Source organism: Artemia franciscana, chromosome 6, assembly GCF_032884065.1.
Source record: "Artemia franciscana chromosome 6, ASM3288406v1, whole genome shotgun sequence".
NCBI lineage: Eukaryota > Metazoa > Arthropoda > Branchiopoda > Anostraca > Artemiidae > Artemia > Artemia franciscana.
Genome location: NC_088868.1, coordinates 18444183 through 18468728, shown reverse-complemented (window position 1 = coordinate 18468728; position 24546 = coordinate 18444183). Strand labels below are relative to the sequence as shown.

The 24546-nt window shown below is 33.8% G+C and overlaps 1 protein-coding gene across 1 annotated transcript in view; it reads right to left on the bottom strand.

Moving 5' to 3' along the window:
• Nucleotides 1-24546, bottom strand: part of LOC136028138 (leukotriene A-4 hydrolase-like) — a 75027-nt gene that overhangs the window by 26268 nt on the left and 24213 nt on the right. Inside the window, exons 3-6 of the mRNA XM_065705795.1 lie at nucleotides 22707-22783; nucleotides 10005-10120; nucleotides 4381-4508; nucleotides 1018-1129 (exon numbers count right to left, since the gene is read on the bottom strand). Coding sequence (XP_065561867.1) covers nucleotides 1018-1129; nucleotides 4381-4508; nucleotides 10005-10120; nucleotides 22707-22783 — 433 coding nt within the window. The remainder of the gene's footprint in view (nucleotides 1-1017; nucleotides 1130-4380; nucleotides 4509-10004; nucleotides 10121-22706; nucleotides 22784-24546) is intronic.

Sequence of the window (24546 nt, the reverse complement as noted above, 5' to 3'; positions counted from 1 at the left end):
TTTGCAAGGTTTATTGTGTATATTTGAAAAAAAAGCTAAAAAAGCAAAACTATAAATAAAAAAAATTCATATAGGAAGTAAATAACGAAGTTGAAACTTAAAACAAACAAAAATTCACCAAATTAACATACTCGTTATATTTCCCTATATTTGTAGAATCCTAGAACTAGCACTTCACTGAAAACGGAGCTTGCTAGAGTTTTTGAAAAATTATGATTATATACTAAAGGGAATCAATATCATGACCCATGAAAGATGTTTGAGAGCCTTATAGATAAGTCTTTCATTTTCTGCACTCTACTTATAGTTCTTTCTGCTCCTACAAGAAACGTCCTGTTTTTTGCGTCGGCTTTGTGTTTCAGCAAAGCTCCGGTCTTTAGAACTCTATAAATATAGGGAAATATCTCGAGTCAGTTTATTTGGGATAGTTTTGTAGATATACTATAGCATAACCTGCTAATAGATAATTTTTAATCGTCTGAAATTTCAACTTTGTCTTTTACTTTCATAGAAAATTTATTATTATTTTTTTATTACTCAATTAAAGAGTGCTAAAAATTGCAATATGAATTGAAAGTAACGGTTTTTTTTGGGCAGCCCTATGTCCTCAGAATTCTCAAAGATAGGGTGATGCGATGCCTCGGACAGCTTATCATTCCAACTAGTTTCCAGTAGCATTGCTTAGTTCTTTTTGAAAATTTTGTTAGAAAATTTCAGTTGCATCTTACAAATTTTCATATACTTACACTTGGAAGGATAAAATGATCCTGTGACACCTTTAAAACCAAGAAGAGGAGAGAAAAAACGAAGATGGAAAAAAGTAAAAAAAAATAGGTACAGGTATCTATCCGGGCATCTAACCAATTCACTAACAAAATGTTCAATATTAATACAGTAATCCCTTCACCACCATTGATCAAAACTGTATAAATAATTTGAAATAGCTTCTTCCAAAACTAATTAGAAAGATTTCACATTTTTAATATGAAAACCAATGTAAATAAAGGTTGCAATTACCTCACACTGGCTAAAAAGGAATGGATGAGTCTTTCCGCTGGTTTGCTGGGGATTCAACCATTGCAAACCTGTAGCATTTGGTGAGGTTTCATACTCGATTACAACAGTTGCCCTGAAAAAGAACTAAAAATAATTCATATGTACGCGAGAGTGAGAGGGGTGGACAACTGACATAAACTGAAACAATATACGAAACGCAACACTTCAGTTCAGAGATCTACAAGTTCGGTTTTCCGTCTAATTTTTCAAAAAAGCGCATTATTTCAAAAATGTTAGCTGCTCTATTACTTCCTTATATAGTTCCACAAGCTGAGGCTATATTCACACAAGAACTGACGGATAAATTACCCAGTGAGCAGTATTCCATACTCCGAACTCTGGCATCAAGCCACGATAGTAGAAGAACTTTCTATTTCATTGAGTTGACGCCTTCTGCGTAATTAATTACTATCAGAGTATTCTTTTTTTTTAAGCTTGAAAATTATGTAATATTGTCACCAAAGTCTTTAGGTGACATGTTGTAATGCTGTATGTAATTTTGTCTAATTCTTTAACTAGGCTGTTAATAGTGTGTGCAATCTTACAAACTTCAGATACAAAATAAAATGTAGCCCCTTTTAGCCCGTATAGCCTCCCGGTTCATATTTTCCAGTTCTCCTTGTTCCCCAACAGCACCCTTTGAAAATTCGACCCAATAGCCCTAACCGTTCCCTTACAGATTGACCGAACATTTTTCAAGCCCAGTAACTCAATACCCTAATGGATGCAAAAACTCTTTTCTGACTGGGGAGTCAAATCGCAAAAATTTCGAAATTGAAATATGAAAATATTAAAATTGCTATGTCAGTGATGTCCGTAATTCAAGCTTTTATTCAAATATGAAACATCGCGCCTAGATGCCTGTTTATTTTTTAATAAAGATAAGATGAAAAGAATGTATATACAAAATAGAAAAAAACGTAACAATTCTCCGTTTTCTTTTTATTTAGCCAACGATCCGGTACATTTTATTCAATATGCTTGACAATTACATTTAAAACTTCCTGTATACTGAATATTGTCATTTTCTTTGCTTTAACTGTAAAATACATCTGTTCGTTCGTTTCGGATCGACTCAATGATATTACACGTTTGCTGCCTTTTGCATTCCACCCAAATATCAATGTCCATCCCCTTGCAGCTTCAACTACAACATTTGGAACTTGTATTTTCACTATTCTCTTAGAATCTACTAGTGTGAAACTACTCATTTCCTACAAGATATTTTATAACTTTAGCATCAAAATTTTCGTTAGAACTATAGTATTAATACATCTTCTTTCAAGCTTTAAACAAAATTTTATATTTGTCATACTAAAAAAAAAAAATACTCCAACAATGATTAATTACCCGTAGGTCCCACAGAGCTCTAGGGATGGAACGTACTCTAGTGTTTCCCAGCCATTTTTGGCGTGATCCTGTTAGTCATCTGCCAAGTTTTGATCGCCTATCTGTGACATGTAATTACACATCGTACAAGAAGTGAACCATTTGCTAATACAAAAAAAAATCCAAGGTCATTAACCAGACGATTCCTAAACCAACCCTTAAGGAATTTAAATATACCCAAGAAGACATGTAACCACGTTTGGAACCATTATGTTTGTCTACTAGCCAAAAAAAGGTGACAAAGACTCAATTTTGAGGGTAGGCAAACCTTATGTTATGAATGAAGCAAGACAAGTCGGTTGGCAAAAAGGGGTGGACTAAAAAAAATGGCGATCAAATAGGGCAATCAAATAATGATTAATACTTAAAAAACGGATTATTATCATGGGCAGACTCATCAGATTGAGTTAAGGATCAGGCCGAAAAGGCCCATTATTTCTAACACTTATAGCTGAATCAATACCGAATAATTTTATGATGCATCAAACGGTTTTTCAGTTTTCTCTCGTCCCTACTCACTTCATGTTGTATTCTAGACTGAGTTTCATTTTTAAAGCTAACTTCTGTTCTCGATAATACCTTGATAAAATACTAAGGTCAAAAGCCAAGGACCTAGCACACAGTAATGCATAACACAAATACTTTTCTCCTTTCAAGTGGTATACCACATATTCAAGGGGAAAAGGCTCTTCTTCTGATCAAGTAGGTAAAATATTGATGCAATGCGAAATTTCCCCTGAAAGTGTTTTTCGATTAATTTTAAAAAGCCCTGACCTTGTTCGGTCATTTTTGGTTTATAATTAATTCAATATATGCTCCGAAACAAGCGTTTTATTACCAATGCACCACGTTGACTAATTGTATTTTCACTATAATATTACAAACGTTCAAAAGAAGCTCAAAACTTCCTAGAATGCCGATATTTTAGGCAAAACCTTGTGACAGTTCTACTTCAAATGAAAGACTAGATTTACTTTGCATGCAAGAAAAACGATGAATCTTCATTAAAGGCAGTTTAAAAATAGGCCAACTCTGCTTAAATCCAACTTGACTCTTTATTTCCTTAACCCAGCCCAGGTGCATTTCTACACCATCTGGAAATAATAGTTCCTACTTCAATTTAGCGCAAAGTCTATCACAGTTACTGCAACAGCTGCAAAAAAAACTACCAAAAGATAAAACTTTCCGTCTAAAATTTATTCAGAAAGACCAATTGTTGTTTAGTGTACCTTAATAGTAAAGTTGATCTCAAAAATAATTTGTCGAGAATTTCAAAAAAGAGCTTGAAAAACTGATGAAACTTTATCCGTTTTTATTTCTTCAGCACTAGCAGGGTACTCAAAGAACTCATTTGAAAGCTAATGCTTTTTATCTGACAGCATCATCGAGAAGTGTCATATAGTACCAAAAATACGACTTCTTGTGTTATTTCTAGGCAGAAAAGGCCTGAAACTATTTCAGTTAAGTTTGCAAGGACAAGCAAAACATTTTTTGGCCTTGGGTAAAAAAATAAAAAATAAAAGTAGCTTTTCAAAACGTTATTTCATAACCATCAGTCCAGGCAGAAATCCATCCAGCAAGAAATCCACACTCTCTATAAACCAACATAATTAAATCCTAATTAATTTCTCCAACAAACTGAAATTTGTGTCACAAGGAAAAATAAAAAAGGACAAAACTAAACTTTCGCTCCCGCAACACAATTATGAAAAAAACGCATATTTTCTTTTCTTTTTCAAAGCTTCAACTAATGAAATAAAAAACCTACACTATACTTAAATTGTTCAAATGTTTAACACTATAATACATAAAATAAAAACAATACATTCTTCTGTAAGAGCGGGGGTGGATATTGATCAAGTCCATACTTACACTGCCCCACCAAATACGTCAAACAATACATTCATAAAAATGTAATAGATAATAGTTTCTTACGAGGTAATTTTTAAAGCAATTGTAAGTTTTGAACCAAATGATCCAAGAGGAACATCAAGGGTATGGGCCAAAATTGATCCAACTTCATCTTTTACTTGCTTTATAGTTAGATCTTTCGCATCCAATACCTTAAAGAAATGCAAATTAAAAGCTAAGAAATAAAACGAAGAAAAAGAAATAAAGCACAAAGACATATACGAACGGCTGTGTCCATAAACATAGGGAATTTCTTTTCGATCGAATTCACAATTATTCTGTTTGAAATTATACATATTTTCCAAATTTCTAGCCATACGGACGGATTAAAGTTACCAAGTTGTGAAACCCAGTCTGCAAGTGAGTTAGGAGTGCAGTGATAGAAAAAGGCTGATAAATTTGGCGTCTGCTAGGATTAGTATCTTATTTTGCTCTCTTGACCAAGAAATCTCTAGAAATTGTCACTCCATATGATATTTGGGCTTCTCTTTTGACGTCACCAGCCTAGGGCAATTGGGTACAGGTCAAGTATCTTGCAAGTCGCATGTCCCATGGGTGTAACACAAGATTGTTGGACGGAAAAGGAGTGTAAGGAAGTTAAAAATCTTAACTGAACTTTTCAAAAAAAGGTCTGAGTACTGGAAATCCCCAATTCGACTGGGCCATTTTCTCCGGAAGAAGTCGAGGTGACTTAGGATTACCGCGTTTGCCAGCCAAGTTACCATTCTGTATAATATAGTGAAGCCTAAAGAAATTCCAAAGACCTTCTTTTGTTACTCTCCAAACTGACAGGGTATTCTAGACGGCACCCAGCCACTCAAGAACAGAAAATATGAAGGCTGAGGAGAGAAGCACTTCTAGGCATTTGAAGCAGTCCGGAAAGATAAAAGCCAAGATGGCTTGAATTATCATTCAGTTGAGTGCGATTGAGTTAGAATGTCACAGATCATTTTCTGAGTGATACTAATTTGACAAAGCCGGACAGAGGTGCAATATGTCCTAAACAGCGTTTAAGGTATAGGGATGGATCTAGACCCCAATTATGGCTCTTAAACAAAAGAAATTAAGCAGGTTGACTTTTCACATGGTACAAGGCGCCCAAATTTTTACCAAGATAATCCCAGATAGTGGGGGGTAAGCTTGAACACCGAACATTCTTAGGAATACTTATATCCAAATAGATGCAACAAGACAATATAAATTGTGGGAAGGCACGGGTGGGCGTTACAAAGCAGACGAGGGTATGGCCCTCAGCTATATACAAAAGTTGGTCGATTTTTGGTGGTTTGCATTATATTTTGGATTTTAATGAAAATTTAATTCATAATGCCAAATTAAATGAAAAAACTACAAAATTTGCACACTTTTGCATATAGATGGCCCCTATTGTTACATCATAGCATTAGGGAGAAGAATCTGGGATGCAATAAAACTGGAAGTGGCTGGAAGTAAAAATCAAAAAGGTAAAAAGAATTTCAACAATGAAGCAAAAATTTTGTTATTACAGGTTTTATTCAGAAAACAGACGAACTGCACCGACCATTCAGATAGTAGCAAATAACGAGCATTTGTAATTTCATTTTTTTTATAGTAGAAAGTCATTCTCGACTTGATGTTTCCTAAATATGGAGGGGGGTATTGCTTTGCCTTTGGGTCGATCATGTCTTTCAACGGTTCTAAATATACATAAGACTACTCAGGGAGGCTAGGGAGTTGGGTCCCTCTCCCCTCGCAGACTTTTGTTTACGAAATACATCATAAATACTACAGAGAATTTGGTTTTTCCATCAATCCAATTCTTTATTTTGAATTTTAAAGCAAGATAAATGCTTTTGAAAATCACCAATTTACTTCCTTAAACTACGTTTTTGATTGATAACAGCAACCTAACAACATTTTCTTACACATTGGGTTAAATTTAGTTAGCCTCTCTTCATAAAAATAGTAAAATTCAATCATTGTTATTTAAATTATGTATGGTATTAAAAGTTCTTGACTTAGTCATAGGCCGGAGAGAAGGACAAACTTCTTCCTCTCAGATAAGTCCACTGAGTTTCCTCATTAACATAAAAAGAAATCACTAAGTTTCTCAATTTCATAGCCAATCTATTTTAAGCCATGTTGTTTGTTTTCTGTCAAATAAATATACCTTTTATTCTTCAAACTTTTTTCTACTGTACTATGAATGTATTCTATTCTCTGTTAGCTATAGAAGTCCTGTGTATCAGACTACCGCTCAAGTATGGAAGCAAATTGACATTCAAAAATAGGCATTCATTATCCATCATCCTTTCTAATAGAATATATATTAATATTTGAATTTAAAAAAGAGGGAATAGTTGTGGGAAAAGTGGAAGTCATGGCCAATTGTAGAAAAAAGCCAAGACAGATTGTTGAATTAAGTGGGCAGCCCAGTCAAGGGTTAATTTTATCCCTTTGACTGGCGTTGTTACTGTCTGCCATTTATGCTACACCTTTCCGTGCATGTGTGTCCCTTCACAAATGCCAAACTAGAGTCGTACCTGTTGGAGGTTCTCGCTGGGGAACACACGCAGGTTGACTACGGGTTAAATTACTTGAAAATTTTCCTCTCATGGCTATCACTCGACAACGCTGAACTAGAGTCAACCCTCTCATGCTAATTCACGGTGGGTTGGGTTCAACCTGTTGGAGGTTCTCTCTCAGGTTAATTCACGGTCGCAGAAAGGGGGAAGCAGCATATTGACAAATTTGGCAATCTATTTACAACTGATTACCCCGCCAAAGAAATGAATATGAATGGAAATAACGAGTCCAATTCAAGGCCTACAATGGCCTCCTGCAATCTGCCTCGACTCTTATGCAAGTGAACTTGCATTTTAAGCCAAGGGATTTGGGCCAGAAACAAAAATTTCAACTGTCTGTAATTGACTACAAAAAGTCGAGTAGACATGGGCTAGATGGGAACCCCAAACACACAGACACACATGAGAGGACGTCCAGGCCTCTGTCATCAAAAGTAAAATTCAAATAGATCAAACATATAATTGTTTATTGCATAAGTCGCCTGTATTTTCACTGTTGTTTTTTCCGAATCTGCCATTCCCTTAGCCTCCTAAAAAATTGTTGGATACAGATGGCCTTAACTGTCATATTTTTGAAAAGAAAGAAGATTCTAGAAAAACTTGCCCCTGGTGAGAGTAAAACATAAGAGCCTTCAGCAAGAAGCTCTTATTCAGCTTCTAATTTTTGATAAACTATTAATATTTGAAAACATGGGGTATTCTTGGCAGGAAAAAAATATGGAAAATAAACAACAAGAACCCAGCATGCATAAACTACAAGAGGACCGTAGCCAGATTGAGGACTGTGACTTCTTACATATTCCTTTAAAATCAGAATACCCTTTATTTTCAAGTTTTTTCCAGTTTAATGATTGTTTTCTAAATACATGTGACCAACATCCCTTCCCCCTTATTGAGTGGCCCAAAAAATATGTTTTGACTAGAGATTTCAGTTTCAGGCACACTAAAAAAGGCAGTAAAAATTTGTAGAAGATTACACTCTTTTATTTTCAACAAAGCTATTGCTACCTTATAATCGTCAAATTATTGACATATTAATGATCCAAACCTATTATTGTTGTGATCATTTTTTTCATATTTAGAATTATACAGACTGCCTAGGCAAGAGACTCCAAAGTAGATTTACAAAACATAAAGATATACTCGGTAACTTTCGGGACCTTTTGCCTGCTGTTAATCCCTGCTGTTAAAATTTTATAAATAATTAAAAATTAATTTTTAAAATTAATTTTAAAATTAATTAAATTAGTTAATTAAAATTATTTTTTTAATTTATAATTTAATTAAAATTTTGTTAAAATTGTAATAGGACCAAAGAAATGACGACAGTTGTAAAAAAAGTTAAAAATAGACGTGTACCAAGAGTCAATGGTATAACGGCAGAAATGTTGATAACGGCATTATACAATGGTATAACGGCAGAGATGATGGACCCCACTTGAGAGCGAACTGTAAAAAGAAGAAAATGACAATTTGATAGGATGAGGAAAAGAAAAAAATAAAGTGAGAGGATTTAAAAGTCTTAAAATTGGAATAAAAAATTAAATTTATATTTTATTAAGGAGTTACTGTACTTAGTCATGGGGACTTTGCTTTCAACGGGACTTTGCCACCGTTTATAACACTTCAGAACACTTAGAAAGTTCATAAAAGCTTGTTGAGCTTTACGAAAGCGATCGGTCCAAAATCAATTGGAGCTGTTTAACAGCCGAATTGCAGCTTTGACAAATTAGCATAACAGCTTCCAGATAAGAGTTAGATCAGGTTAAAGTACTGTGGAACCCAACCCACAGAATGTAACTTTCCCAAAAATGCAATAGACGCCCTAAACGCTCGTAAAAGTAGCTTCTTCCTTCCTTCATGTACTATTGAAAGTTTTCACCCCCTTTAAGACAGTTGGAATAAGTTCACAGTAGTTTAAATAGAAAAAAAGTCCCAAACAACCAGCTTCGTTTTTGATTGCCTGAAGCTATTTTTTGGGTAGTTCCCTTTTAGTTTAAAAGTGAACTTCGTTGAAGTGAAACTGAACATCATTTCATAACTGAAATGGAGGTAACTCTAGAATGCACCTATCTCTGCATTCTAAAATGAAAGTAAAGAGATTCAAATTCATAAAAATAAATTAAATCTAAGTTCACAAAACTAAAGCCTATCAGAGACGTATAAAAAGTTAGGATATCTATAAATTTTTAGATTGTTTCTACAGTAAAGACCAAATCTCATGAACACATAGAAGAATATAAGGATAATTAAAGATGAATATACAAAGATGATGTATTAGGGGCAATACAGGGTTATATAAGCATAAGGATAATATAATGATAGTTAGAGGATAGTTGCTGAATTTCTTTAGTCTGATGGATTGCCGAAGGGAGGTACCAAATGGTTTTCATTTGATTTTTTGTCGTTTCTTGTTTTGTTTTTGGTAGTTAATTGTCATCACCTTTCATAAACTGATTTATATTTAGGCCTAGTGGGGTGATTATTTACCTACACAAGCTTTGCTTCAGGTTTTGTTGTGTTTATTGATGAGGAATAAATTTTAAGCAGGTCGTGCGCGGTTGGGATGGAAGAATGTCATAAAGAAAAATTTGAAGGAAATGTGAACTTCCTGGGAGGAAGTACAGAGGGAGGCTTTGAATAGATTTGGATGGAGGAGGAGCGTACGGGGCTGTGTTGGCCTCAGGCGGTTGGGTGTCACGGCGAATTATTAGCAGTAGTAGGAGTAGGTAGGACGTTGCTCAAGGCCATATTCAGGGTAGGGGTTAGGCGGTTTATAATGGATGATATAACAAGATAAGGATAATACAACGATAATTAAAGTAGAGTTGACGGGTTTTTGGTTTGATGGATTGGTGATGGGAGGTACCAAATGGTTTTTTATTTCAGTTTTGTCATTTCTTGTTTTGTTTTTTGGGGGTTGACTGTCGTCACCTTTCATAAGTTGATTTACGTTTAGGCCTAATGAGGTGATCATTTATCTACATAAGCTTTGCTTCAGATTCTGTTATTTTTATTGATAATGAATAAACCCTTGCTTCATAAAAAAAAAAAAAAATTAAATAAAAATTAACTTTGAATTACCAATGAATCGGCGGTACTATTGATACGTTGAATATCAAGTGATGCTGTTCCAAAGAGGATATGACGGTCAAAGTCAACATCCAAATCGAGATCTATTTTTGTCACCTTCACCAAATCTATAATAGAAAGTTTAATAAGTGTCTGGATAATTCAAATGAGCATATTAAAACAATAATGATATCATATATTGACATTTGCAACATTAAAAGGATTTATGGGCTACGGTTAATGAAATAATTTACTTCAATACTAATTACAAAACAAAGTACAACTTTAAATCAAAAATAAATATAAAGATTAAAGAAAATGATTATATGTGCCACACATCAACCACTTACCTTCCCAACAAATTCATCCCCAAAATGGAGAGAGCAAAGTTAGCTCCTAAGCCCTAAGAGATGAAAACACAAATGAAATGAGCACAAAATAAAAGAGATGAAACACAATGAAATGAGCACAAAATAAAAACGACAGTATCGGTAGGAAACAATAGATAAAGATGTAAGATACAAGCGGATATATCTGAAAACCAATTAAGTTACTGTGCCTGTTCCTAGTTGCTACTATTAATATTTGTGCTATTTCAAAGTGTTAAATTTAATCAAAAATTATTATATAAGTAATTAATTAAATAGTAGTTATTACTTAATTATTAATAGTCATACAATCAATTGAAAGTAAGCCAATTGGATTTCATTTTCATTTTTACTAATAAGCTCAAATCAAAGAGACAAATTCTTCTTCGATTTAACATGCAGAATATTAACGCTATCGATCTCTTGTTTTTGTACCGAATTCTTTTTCTTACATGTTATATTTCCTTCAGCATTTTACCTAGTGATTTCAGCAGCGTGTTTTTTTTTTTTTTTTCGTTTTTTAATAGCAATATCAATTTTCAACGAGCAACAAAGGATTTTATCAGAAAGGAGTTTCTCTGGTTATTTCGCTGTCCATCAGCTATCAATAAAAACCACTGTTGCCGACATCACCATCAAAAGAAACCTAATTGGTCACTTTTCTTTCACTCTGATAAATCTGCCTTTCTGAAGCATATTCGGCCAATTACATTTTTGTTTCGTATCTAGATCATTGTGTAAAATCAAGTTTTTTAATCTTAAATTTAAACAGTCACAGGAGTATCGCCTGAAAATAAGCATAACTACGGTACCAAAAATTGACAGATCACTTTCTTTTCATCGAGCTGTAATATTTTTTGTAATGGGCTATCGAACCGAGTTCATTCTAAATGCAGTTAGGAACATGTTCTATACTGAAGCATACCGAAATTACAAGTAAATTCTTGAGTTTTTCTTCACCAGGAGGGTTAATGCGCTAAAATCAAGTGGTTCAAAGTAATGAACTGTAAGTGAAGTCAATGTCTTTCTGTAAAATCATCTGCATATACTACGAAAAGCCTAGCAAGATGAAGAAAAATCTTAATTTAATAACCTTTTTTGGCTTCAGTTAGAATTTTGATGACCTTCTTTTATTTTATTTTGTTTTATAGATTCGTCTAAATGTGAGGGACAAGGATATTCATGGTAACTCTAGGAAATCCTGCATTGAAGGATGTCATAACACTACACAAAGAAATGGGTACTAAGCATGTCATGACTGGAGAAAATAACCTATTCCCGTGATATCCTTAATATTGCCAATGTTTTCAGATTTTTTATATTTATTTAATGAACGTCTTCAACTAGGGCTGGATTGCTTCGAGTCCATTCAGCCAAGCAATAAAACTTTTTTCTGAACAAACTGTTGGGGATGCTTTATTTTCCAATATTTTCCTAAAATATTCGGAAATGAAAATATAATGGTAAATAAATTGGCTCTTCAATTTTAAAAGCAATTTGATACAAAATTCACAATTTGGGTCACATTAGTATCTAGTTACATTCAATGAGCAACGATTTGACAGAATCGCAGGAAAAATAATAAGAAAAGACGCCTGTATCCATAACCATCAATTTTGTTGATTAATTAATAGAAGCACTTTTTCCCCAAAAGAAGTTTCCAAAGAAAAGTAAAGAGCTACATTAAAACAAAGACGAGAAGAAATAAAGTCAAATAATAATATAACCGTAAAACGAGCATAAATCACTCTCAGTAAGCAAATGAAACGCAAAAGGAAGCGAAATTACAATAAATTATCAATTAAAATGTAAAGCAAATTGAAATCACGTCAAAGAGTAGGGCCCCATTTGCCTTCTAGAGACCAGAATGTCATTTGCGCTTTACTGAAGACCACTTTTACTTTAAGCTGTGGGTTTTTATTTGTCATAAAATCAACAAGAAATAAAGTAAACATTATACCAAGATTACTGAAAAGAACTAATAATGTATATTGACAGTTTAATATTCCTGGGCGTTTCAGGAATTCAGGATTTTTTGAAGTTATAAAAGAGAAAACGTTCAAAATGTATTTTGTTTTCATTGAAGTGGAAATGAAGTTCTGGTCTCTAGAAGTCATAGGAGGCATTAACTCTACTCCTGTTTGTAGTAGTTTCTGTTTGTTTTAAGTTTGACTTGATTGTTTATTTTAATTAACTTAAATAAAAACTCTCCGAAAAAGAAATTTTTCAATGAAAAGTAAAGAGTCATGTAAAAATTTATTTTGTTTAGCATTCCTCATAGCATTCCACAAAATTTACAACTTAATACCCAAATATGCCCAGATCCACCTTTTTGAAAACTTGGATGCACTTTACGACTTTTGTTTTAGTCCAACATATTCATGAACAATCACTGAACTTTCGAAATTAATAGCATTAGCCATTCGTGAGATATTGCGGAGGGGTTCTTTTGACAACATGGATGTACCATCCCATTTTGACAATCAAATTCCCAAGAAATTTAAGTCACAAGTAGTCACAGTCAAAGTCACAAGTTGCCACAGTCACAGTCACAAATAGTTTCAGCCGTAGTCGTAAGTGGTGGCAGTCATAAGTAGTAGCAGTCACAGGAAGTCGCAGTCACAAGTAGTCACCAGTCACAGTCATTATTAGACGCAAATAATCAAAGTCGCAGTCACAAGTTATCAGAGTGTCAGTAGCAAGCAGTCACAGTTGCAAGTTGTCGCAATAGCAAGAAGCTGAAATCATAGTCGCAAGCAATCGCAGTCACAGTCGTAAGTAGTTGCAGTCGTGAGTACTCGCAGTCACAGTTAAAAGCAGTTTCAGTCGAAAGTACGTTATAGTAGAAATCGCAGTCGCAATCACATTCAAAAGCAGTTGTAGTCCCAGTCATTTAAATAATTAAATAAAAAAAACTAGTTTTTTTAACTGAAAGTAAGGAGCGATATTAAAACTTAAAACGAACGGAAATTATTCCGTATATGAAAGGGGCTGTCCCTTCCTCAATGCCCCACTCTTTACGCTAAAGTTTGACTCTTTCTCACAATTCTACTTTTTAAATAATAAAAGCGGGGTAAAGATGCCCCGCTCTTTACACTAATGTGTTTTATTGTGTATATATACGGAATATACGCACAATTTCATACCTTTCATATACGGAATAATTTCCGTTCGTTTTAAGTTTTAATGTCGCTCCTTACTTTCAGTTAAAAAAAAACTTATTTTTTTATTTAATTTCTAAACGTTGTTGAACTAATGCAGGTTTTGATTTTGGCTCAACGTACATGAATAATCAAAACAAAATTTGCATATTAATTTTACTTTTTTTGGCTAAATTGCTTTCTCAAAGTTTTGATCGGATGGTTTTGAGAAAAAAGGGCGAGGGAGGGGGCCTAGTTGCCCTCTAATTATTTGGTCACTTAAAAAGACTCCTAGAAATTTTTATTTTGTTTACGAGTTTTATTAGTAATAAATATACATAACTTACAAAATAAACTTAGGTTACCAAACTTCTATATTCGTATATTTTTATTACGTATATGAGGGAGTTCGCCCCCTCGTCAATACCTCGCTCTCTACACACGTTTTATGTTGTTCCAATTCTTTAAGAATGACCCCTGAATCACAAAGGCAGTTTAATTAGAATAAATAGCTCTTTTGAAATTGCTTAAAAAAATACTTTAGCGTAAAGAGCGAGGTATTGAGGAGGGGACAAAACCCGTTATATACGTAAAAATGTTGTGTTCATTCTAAGTTTTAATGTTGCATCTTACTTTCAGTTGATTGCAAATTAATTTTACTTTTTTTTGCCAAATGGCTTTCTCAAAGTTTAGATCGGACAATTTTGAGAGAAAAGGGGTGGGGAAACTAGCTAACCTGCAATTTTTGTGGTTGCTTAAAAAGTCCACAAAAACTTTTAATTTTATTTTAAGAAGATTTTTCATTAGTAATAAATATACGTAGCTTACAAATTAACCTACGCAATAAACTTCAATATTATATTTTCTTTACTTATATGATGGGGTTCTCACCTCGCTCTTTACACTAAAATTCGAATCTTGTTCCAATTCTTTAAGAATAACCTCTGAATCACAAAGGCCGTTTAATTAGAATAAATAGCTCTTTTGAAATTACTAAAAATACTTTAGCGTAAAGAGCGAGGTATTGAAGAGAGGACACACCCCCTCATATACATAATAATTTATCTTCATTTGAAGTTTTAGTTTTAGTCCTTACTTTCAGTTGAAAAAATGTGTTGTATTTATTTAATTTATCATTATTTTTATAAATAACACTGGAGAATCTAGCACCCCCTTCATGGAAATTCTCTTCACCCATGATAAATTCCTCCGTGGAAAGATCCTTTCACGTAACCCCCTCCCCAACACCAGAAAAAATTCCCCTGAAAACGTCTGTATACTTCTCAATAACCAGTTCTATATGTAAACAATGGGCAAAGTTCATAACTTGCAGCCCTTCCCCTGGGGACTGTGGGGGATTAAGTCGTCCTCAAAAACATAGTTATTAGATTTTTCGACTATGCTGAACAAAATGACTATACTGAAATTTTGATCCGATGACTTTGGGAAAAAATGAGTGCGGGGGGCCTATTTGCCCTCCAATTTTTTGGGTCACTTAAAAGGGAGAACTTTTAATTTTAAACTAGAACTTTTAATTTCCGTTAGAATGAACCCTTTCACGACATTCTAGGGCCACTGGATCGATACGATCACGCCTGAAAAAAACAACAACATATAAACAAATAAACTCACATCCGTAATCTTTTTTCTGGAAAAAAAAAATACAAAACTCCACATTTTTGCCGATAGCAGCTTGAAACTTCTACAGTAGGGTTTCCTGATACACTGAATCTGACGGTGCGATTTTCATTAAGATTCTATGACTTTTAGGGGTCCCCCTTTTTTTCAAGTATAAGGCGAATTTTCTCAGGCTCGTAACTTTTGATGGGTACGACTAATTTGATGAAACTTGAATATCAAAATCAGCGCAAAGGTCCTATTCATTTGATGCATATATTAATATCAAAATTCCGTTTTTTAGAGTCTCAGTTACTATTTAGCCAGCTCACTCCTTACTACAGTTCGTTACCAAGAACTGTTTGATTATTATTATTTTTTCCCAAGGCACTTCATATGGAAGAGGTCGTCAAATAAATTTCAAAGAGGGCTCATTCGACTGGAAATCGAGAGTTCTAGTGCCCTTTTTAAGAGTCAAAAGTGATCGGAGGGTAAATACCCCCCACATGCCCTTTTTCCCCAAATACATCTGATAAAAATTTTGAGATGGCCATTTTGTTAAAAGTAGTTCAAAGATCACATAACAATAACTCCGATGTCGACAAAACCCCCCAGGGCCCGGGAGCAGGAGTTGTAAGATATACCCTGGGGGAAAATATGGTTTTTATCGAAGGGATGTTCGTATTAACTTCAGACAGGGCTCATTTGATTGGAAATTAAAAGTCCTAGTTCATTTTTTTAGAGTCGAAAGACATCGGAGGGCAACTAGCCCCCCCCCTCACGCCCTTTTCCCCCAAATACATCAGATAAAAATTTTCAGTTGGAAATTTTGTTAAAAATAGTTCAAAAGTCATATAATAAAACTCTGGTGTCGACAGGGCCCGGGTAAAGACGTTGTAAGTTATGCCCTAGGGCATATATGGTTCTTGTGGAAGGGATGCTCGTATAAACTTCAGAGAGGGCTCATTTGATTGATATTCAATTTGAATTTGATATTCAACTTAAGCTTTATTCGTTTTGAGATTTATTTATTCATTTATACTAGTACCGGCTGTATGTTTTTTTGCTATGATTGTTTATTTGATTTATTCTTTAGTAGTAATTTCTGGTTATTTGGAGTTTGAGCTATTGAAGGTTTCTATTTCTTCTAACTTTAAGTTTAATATGACCTTTACTTTTCTTTAGAAAACTTCTAATTCGGATTCCTTTTTCTTTTTTAATTAATAGCACGAAAGACAGGGACAATGAGCTATAAAAATCCTACCAGGACGTGAATTTGAGTTAAGATCTCCGGGACTTATTGGAAATTCTCCACTTCTGCCCCCCGATTCAACAATTCTGATTCCGCAAATTCCAAGATATTGTATGAATCTGCCTCCGTGGTGATCTATCGCTGACAAATGGCAACCCTCTGCTGCACATTATTACGCCTAAGGCTTGTTTTAAACTTTTTCCTCATAAAAATAGCTTATCCAGGCCTTTGAAGTTATGCTCTAGGGGCATATAGGGTTCTTATGGTAGGAATGTTCGTATAAACTTTGAAGGTGGCTCCTTTGATCAGAAATTGAAAGTTCTAATTCACTTTTTGAGCGTCAAAAGTGATCCAAGCCCAACTAGTCCCCCCCCCACTCTAGCCCTTTTCCCCAAATCCATCTGATGCAAATTTTGAGATAGTTATTCTTTTTAAATAGTTCAAACATTAAATAATAAAAAGACCGTGGTTGACAAAACCCCTCAGAGCTCGGGGGCAAGTGTTTCAAGTTATTCCCCGGAGGCGTATAAGGTTTTTATGTAAAGGGTGGTCGTATAAACTTCAAACGCGGCTCATTTGATTGGAAATTGAGAGTTCTGGTTACCTTTTTAATAAAAGTTAAAGTAAACGGATGGAATCTACACCCCCCCCCCTTAAACACAAACAATCTCTTTTCCCAAAATGTATCAAATGAAAATTTGAGATAGCCAGTTTTATTGAAATAGTCCAACGATAATATATCAAGAACTTCGTTCTCAACATACCCCCCCCCGCCAGAGCCAGGGGAAGGGTTGCGACGTATGCCACGGGGGCACATAAGGTTAAATGAAAGAGGTGGTCGTATAAACTTTGGAAGGGACTCAAATGATTAGAAACTGAAAGTTATAATTCGCCTTTTAAGAGTCAAAAGTAATCCAATGGCGACTAGCCCCCCCCCTTCCCTCACAACCTTCTTTTCCCTAAATGCGTCCAATCGATTTTTTATTTAACCCTTTGTTCAAATATATACCAAAGATCCGGGAGCAAGTGTAGTAAAATGTGACCTGGGTACATATTAGGTTTTATGGAATGGATAGTCGAATAAACTTCGGAGGGGGCTTATTCGATTGTAAATCAAAATTTCTAGTGTCCTTCTCAAGAGTCAAAAGTGATCGGAGGACAACTAGCCTCCTCCCCCCTGGCCCTTTTTCCTCAAATTCATCCAATCAAAATTTAATGATAGCTATTTTGTTCAAAATAGTTTAAAGATCAAATAACAAAAACTCCGAGTCGAAATATCCCCTCAAAGCCCGGGGGTAAGTGTTGTAAGCTATGCCCTGAGGGAAGATAAGTTTTTTGTAAGGAGTGGTCGTACAAACTTCAGAGATAGCTCGTTTGTTTGGAAATTGGAAGTCCTAGTTACCTTTTTAAGAGTCATCGAAAGTGATTGGAGGGTATCTACCCCCCCCATGTCTTTTCCCCAAATATGTCCGACAAAAATTTTGAGATGGATATTTTGTTTATAATAGTCAAAAATTCAAATTACTGAGAACAGAATTTAGATAAGTGAGAATGTTGGACGAGGGAATTGGTTGTTGGACCGCGGTCGTCTTCGGGGACTAGGGTTTATGTACTTCTTATGAATGGTGTCTTCACTACAAACCAGACTATGGCTACTACCCGTTTCCATAAAGGTAAAAGTATTATTCTATTACTTAAATAACAAATTGTCTGACTTAGAACTGTCATTCTCTTACTTAAGCGGCTACAAAGTTCTTCAAAATTAGTTTACCCTTTTTATTCTAATAATTGGGGGAACAAAATTTAAACATAAGTGAGAATTGTATTAACGATGGGTTGGTAGATCAGAAGAAATAGAAACCTACAATGACTCAAACCCAAAACAACCAGAAATTACTATTAAAGAAGAAATGAAACCCAAAACGAACAGAAATTATGAAACGAACAAAAATCTCTACAAAGAAGAATTTGGGCTTTGCCTCCTTCTTTCGCTGAAAAACTTTAAAACCTGCTGCAACTTTGGCGCTTTACTGAAAACGAATTATATTACAAAGTAGCTAAAACACCTAGATGGTGGGGGCACTTCGCGCCCCCCCCCGCGCGTAAGTCGTTACGCGCCATATTAGTTACGCACCATTGTAGTTGTGTCCCTGTGTCCCACCTGTGAATATAGATAGATATATATATGTTTTTAACTACGTAAAACTTGCGAATATACAACATTCTTCGATGTCCCATTGCCTGTGCATATAAATACATTGTCAGGTTTACCGACTCTTGAACATGCAACATAAAATTGTCCATGGAAAAAAAAATCCATATTCAGATCCATACCTCATTATTCTAATGATTGCCTTTGAGCTTTGTTGATGGTGATTCATAATCGAACATTCCCTGTGTCCCCCCGTCGACATTTATATATCCCCCTGTGCCCCCGGCATCCCCGTTGTAGTTGTGTCCCTGTGTCCCGACCGTCATTTATATTCCCAGTATCCCGGTCGTTATTTGTGTCCCAGTGTCCCATTCTGTAATTTCTCTTTGAGCGTCCCGGTCGTCATTTATATTCCCTGTGTCCCGGTTTTTAGTTTTCTATTTCTCCTTTATTTTTCAGTTTTTTTCCTTTTTTATTTTTTTCTTTTTTTGTAGTTTCTTAATCTTTTTTAGTTTTTTTTTTGTTTTTTTTTCTTTTTTAGTTTTTTACCTTTTTTTAGTTTTTTTAGTTTTTTAGCTTTTTAGTTCTTTTAGTATTTTCTTTTTAATTTTTTTTTGTAGTTTTGCCTTTTTAGTTTTTTTCTTCTTTTGTATTAATGCTAAAGCCAAGGTTCGAACCTGGAACCTCTCGGACCTAGAACCTGGAACATAACGCTTTACCAACTCAGCTACTTCGGCTTGAATACATTCGTTTTTGAATTGGTATATGATGGAATAATTCAGACGTCATATGCGGACAGACAGACAGACACACAAACAAACAACTTATTTATATATATATATATATATATATATATATATATATATATATATTTTTCTTTTGTTCATAATTACAACATTGAACATAAATATAAAAATTACAGTAAAATACAATTTTGAATCATATATTATATATATCATTATATATTAGATATTTAGTTTGATTTTATTAGTTCTTTCCAAGACTATTCATGACAAATATAGCTTCACTACAAACAAAAGTTTGTATACTGCCCCCTAACTGTAAAAGTCTAAAGCCTACTACGTCATTGGTGCCTCGCTGAAAACTAACTATATTAAAAATACTTTTTTGATATTGTCCCTTTTCCTAACTGTAAAAGTCTGAAGCCTACTACTCCATTGGTGCCTCGCTGAAAATGAATTATATTACAAATACTTTTTTGATATTGCCCCTTTTCCTAACTGTAAAAGTCTGAAGCCTACTACTTCATTGGTGCCTCGCTGAAAATGAATTATATTACAAATACTTTTTCGATATTGCCCCTTTTCCTAACTGTAAAAGTCTAAAGCCTAGTATGTCATTGGTGCTTCACTGAAAACGAACTATATTATATTTTTCAGTTATTGCAGCATTGAAAATAAAAATAAAATTACAGTCAAATAAAATCTTGAACTAATGATCTTTCAATAATTAACAGAATTATATGTCAAACGTTCAGTTCGATTTAATTTATATTTTTCAAGACTGTCCGTGACACATACAATTTTCAGTAAAGCGCCTTTAAAAAGCAATTTTTCTTCAGAAAACTTCTTTTTCGGAAAGTTTTTTTTATTAAAGAGCCGTACAAATTTAACATTGAGCCAAAAATGTTCCAATAGCATAAAACGGGGAGTGGGGTGGAGGATGTCAAATATTCAAAACTGCATTCTTAACATAATATTTGTTTTGGTAATTTGTGGGATGTCCCCCAAGGAAACTGTGATTCACAGTCTCAATGCAGTTTCTAGGGCAGGTATGTCTTAAAAGCAAATTTGGCAGTTCTAATCTCTTCTAAGAGATTAAGAGTACAGTAAAAGTTTGTAAGTTTGTATTGAATAGAGAAGATGACAGGCAACGGATAGGTAGTTGGCTTAGGACCATACCTGAGAAATAAGAGAGTAAGAAATTTCCCTTGGACTCTTCCCATTTTCCTTAGCAGTGTTTTCATTTATACTTCTCTTCAAAAAAGGTCTTAACCCCCCCCCCCTCCCAAGTCAAAAAAAGTATTTGGGTACAGCGTATACAGTACTGCGCATTTGGCGCTTTACTAAAAAAAAAACAACTTATATTAAAAATATTTTGCTCTTATTACAGCATTGAAAATAGAATTGCAGTGAACCCACACCAAAATTTACCAATAGACCCACTAGGCCCTAAGGCTTGGCTAAGTTTTGGGGATTTCCCCAAAAATCTTACAAAAACGGAACGGCAAAAACACTTGGGCATAGAGGCGTCAAAGCTTTAAATCCGGCCTGGGTGAAACAAAATCTTGAGCTGGTGAGCTTTCAGCAATTAATATCATTATATATCCAACATTCAGTTTAATTTATGAATTCTTACCAAAACAGTTAATTTATTTTAGAATAATAAAAAATTTATAAAAAATGAAATCCAAAACGAACAGAGATTAAATAAACAATCGGCAAAAAAAATACAGCAGGTACTAATATGAATAAATTAATAAATCTTAAAACGAGTAAAACTTAAGTGAATATGCAACTCAAGCTTAAAACGAACAAAATATTTTGCTATTGAAGTATACATGAAACCCAAAACAATCCGAAGTTAAATAAACAATCATAGCAAAAAAAACAATACTTACTAATATAAATGAGTAAAAAATCTTAAAGCGAGTGAAACTTAAATTGAATATGCAAATTCAGCTTGAAACGAACTAAAATCTCTACAAAGAAAAGATTGGGTTTTTCCTCCTTCTTTCAATGTAGAAGTCTAAAACCTACTGCGTCATTGGAGCTTTACTGAAAACGAATTATATTACAAATATTTTCTTTTGTACTTATTAAAACATTGAAAATAAAAATAGAAATTACAGTAAAATCAAATTTTAAACTGATAAGCTTTCAGAAATTAATATTATTATATATAAAACATTTAGTTTGATTTTATTAGTTTTTTCCAAGACTAATCAAGACAAATATAGCTTCACTACAAACAAGGGTTAGTATACTGCCCCCTTCCCTAACTGTAAAAGTCTAAAACCTACTCTGTCATTGGTGCCTCATTGAAAACAAATTATATTACAAATATTTTCTTTTGTACTTATTACAACATTGAAAATAAAAATAGAAATTACAGTAAAATCAAATTTTAAACTGATGAGCTTTCAGAAATTAATATTATTATATATAAAACATTTAGTTTGATTTTATTAGTTTTTTCTAAGACTAATCAAGACAAATATAGCTTCACTACAAACAAGAGTTAGTATACTGCCCCCTTCCCTAACTGTAAAAGTCTAAAGCCTACTACGTCATTGGTGCCTCACTGAAAACAAATTATATTACAAATATTTTCTTTTGTACTTATTACAACATTGAAAATAAAAATAGAAATTACAGTAAAATCAAATTTTAAACTGATGAGCTTTCAGAAATTAATATTATTATATATATAACATTTAGTTTGATTTTATTAGTTTTTTCTAAGACTAATCAAGACAAATATGGCTTCACTACAAACAAGAGTTAGTATACTGCCCCCTTCCCTAACTGTAAAAGTCTAAAGCCTACTACGTCATTGGTGCCTCACTGAAAACAAATTATATTACAAATATTTTCTTTTCCAGTTATTGCAGCATTGAAAATGAAAATAAAATTACAATGAAATAAAATCTTGAACTTGTGATCTTTCAACAATTAATAGCCCAATATATCATGCATTCAGTTTTATTTGTACTTTTCAAGACTGTTAAAGACACATGTAGTTTTCAGCAAAGCGCCAATGACGCATATTCAATTTAAGTTTCACTCATTTTATGATTTATTTACTCATTTATATTAGGAACTATTGTTTGTTTTTATGCTATGATTGTTTATTTAATTTCTGTTCGTTTTGGGTTTCATTTAGGCTTCAATAGCGAAGTATTTTTGTTGGTTTTAAGCTTGATTTGCATATTCAACTTAAGGTTTACTCGTTTTGAGATTTAATTATTCATTTATATTAGTACCTGCTGTATGTTTTTTTGCTATGATTGTTTATTTGATTTATTCTTTAATAGTAATTTCTGGTTGTTTTGGAGTTTGAGCTATTGAAGGTTTCTATTTCTTCTAATTTTAAGTTTAATATGACCTTTACTTTTCTTTAGAAAACTTCTGATTCGGATTTAATGAGCTATAAAAATCCTACCAGGACGTGAATATGAGTTAGGATCTCCGGGACTTAATCTTGGTATAGGTCCAGCCATACTGTTTTCTTTCAGAAAACTAGAATGAAAAATAAATCAGAATAAAAATCTAAAGTAAAAAGCAGGAAAAATAGGCTTTAGTAGAATTAATAAACCTGAATAGTAACTTACAGACTAATAGTCCCTTCCTTGCTAATTGAATAAAATTGCTAATTAATTAAATTATATTTCTTGCTAATTAATTAAATTAAATAAAAAAACAAGTTTTTTAAATGAAAGCAAGGAGCAACATTAAAACTTAAAACGAACAGAAATTACTCCGTATAGAAAAGGGGCTTTTCCTCCTCTACGCCCCGCTTCTTACGCTAAAGTTTGACTCTTTCTCTTAACTCTACTTTTTAAAACAGCAAAAACTTTAGCGTAAAGAGGGGGACGTTGAGGAGGAAAAGCCTCTTTCATATACGGAGTAAGTACTGTTCGTTTTAAGTTTTAATACCGCTCCTTACTTTCATAAAAAAAGTTGTTTTTTTTTTATTTAATTTCTGGACGTTTTTGAATTAATGCATGTTTTGATCTTGGCTCTCCGCACATAAATAATTAAAACGAAATTTGCATGTTTTTTTTGGCTAAATGGCTTTCTCATAGTTTTAATCGGAAGATTTTGAGAAAAAAGGAGCGAGGGAGGAAGCCTTGTTGCCCTCAAATTTTTGATTACTTAAAAAGGCAACTAGAACTTTTAATTTTTTACGAACGTTTTCATTAATAAAAATATACGTAACTTGCGAATTAACTTACGTAACGAACTTCTATATTCGTATGTTTTTATTGCGTTTATGAGGAGGTTCGCACCCTCGTCGATACCTCGCTCTTTACACTAAAGCTTAAATTTTGTCCCAATTCCTTAAGAATGACCTCTGAATCACAAAGGCCGTAGAATAAATAGTTGAAATTACTAAAAATACTTTAGCGTAAAGAGTGAGGTATTACGAGGAGGTAAACCCCTCATATGCGTAATAATTTTGGTTCGTTTTAAGTTTTAATGCTGCTCCTTACTTTCAGTAGAAAAAACTTTTCATATTTATTTTTTCATTGTTTTTTTCAAATAATGCTAAAAAATCCTACGCCCCCTTCATTGAAATTCTCTTCCCCCATGAGAAGTTCCTCCATGGAAATATTCCCCCAAGTAGCCCCCCCTAAACCAAAAAGAAACTGAAAACGTCTGTACACTTCCCAGTAACCATTACTAATGTAACCATGTAAACACAGGTTAAAGTTTGTCCTCCACTTCCGGCCCCTCCCACGGGGACTGCAAGGGAGTAAGTCGTCCCCAAAGACATAATTATTAGGTTTTCTGACTATGGTGAATAAAATGGCTATCTCAGAATTTTGATTCGGTGACTTTGGGGAAAAATTGAGCACGTGAGGGGTCTAGGGGCCCTGCAATTTTTTGGTCACTTAAAAAGGGCACTAGAACTTTTAATTTCCATTAGAATGAGCCCTCTCGCGACATTCTCGGACCACTGAGTCGATACGATCACCCCTGGAAAAAAAAACAAATAAACACGCATCCGTGATCTGTCTTCTGGCAAAAAAAGCAAAATTCAACATTTTTGTAGATAGGAACTTGAAACTTCTACAATAAGGTTGTGTGATGCGCTGAATCTGATGATGTGATTTTCTTTAAGATTGTATGACTTTTAGGGGGTGTTCCCTCCTATTTTCTAAAATGAGGCAAATTTTCTCAGGCTTGTAACTTTTGATGGGTAAGACTAATCTTGATGAAACTTACATATTTAAAATCAGCATTAAAGTGCAATCTTTTGGTGTAACTATTGGTATCAA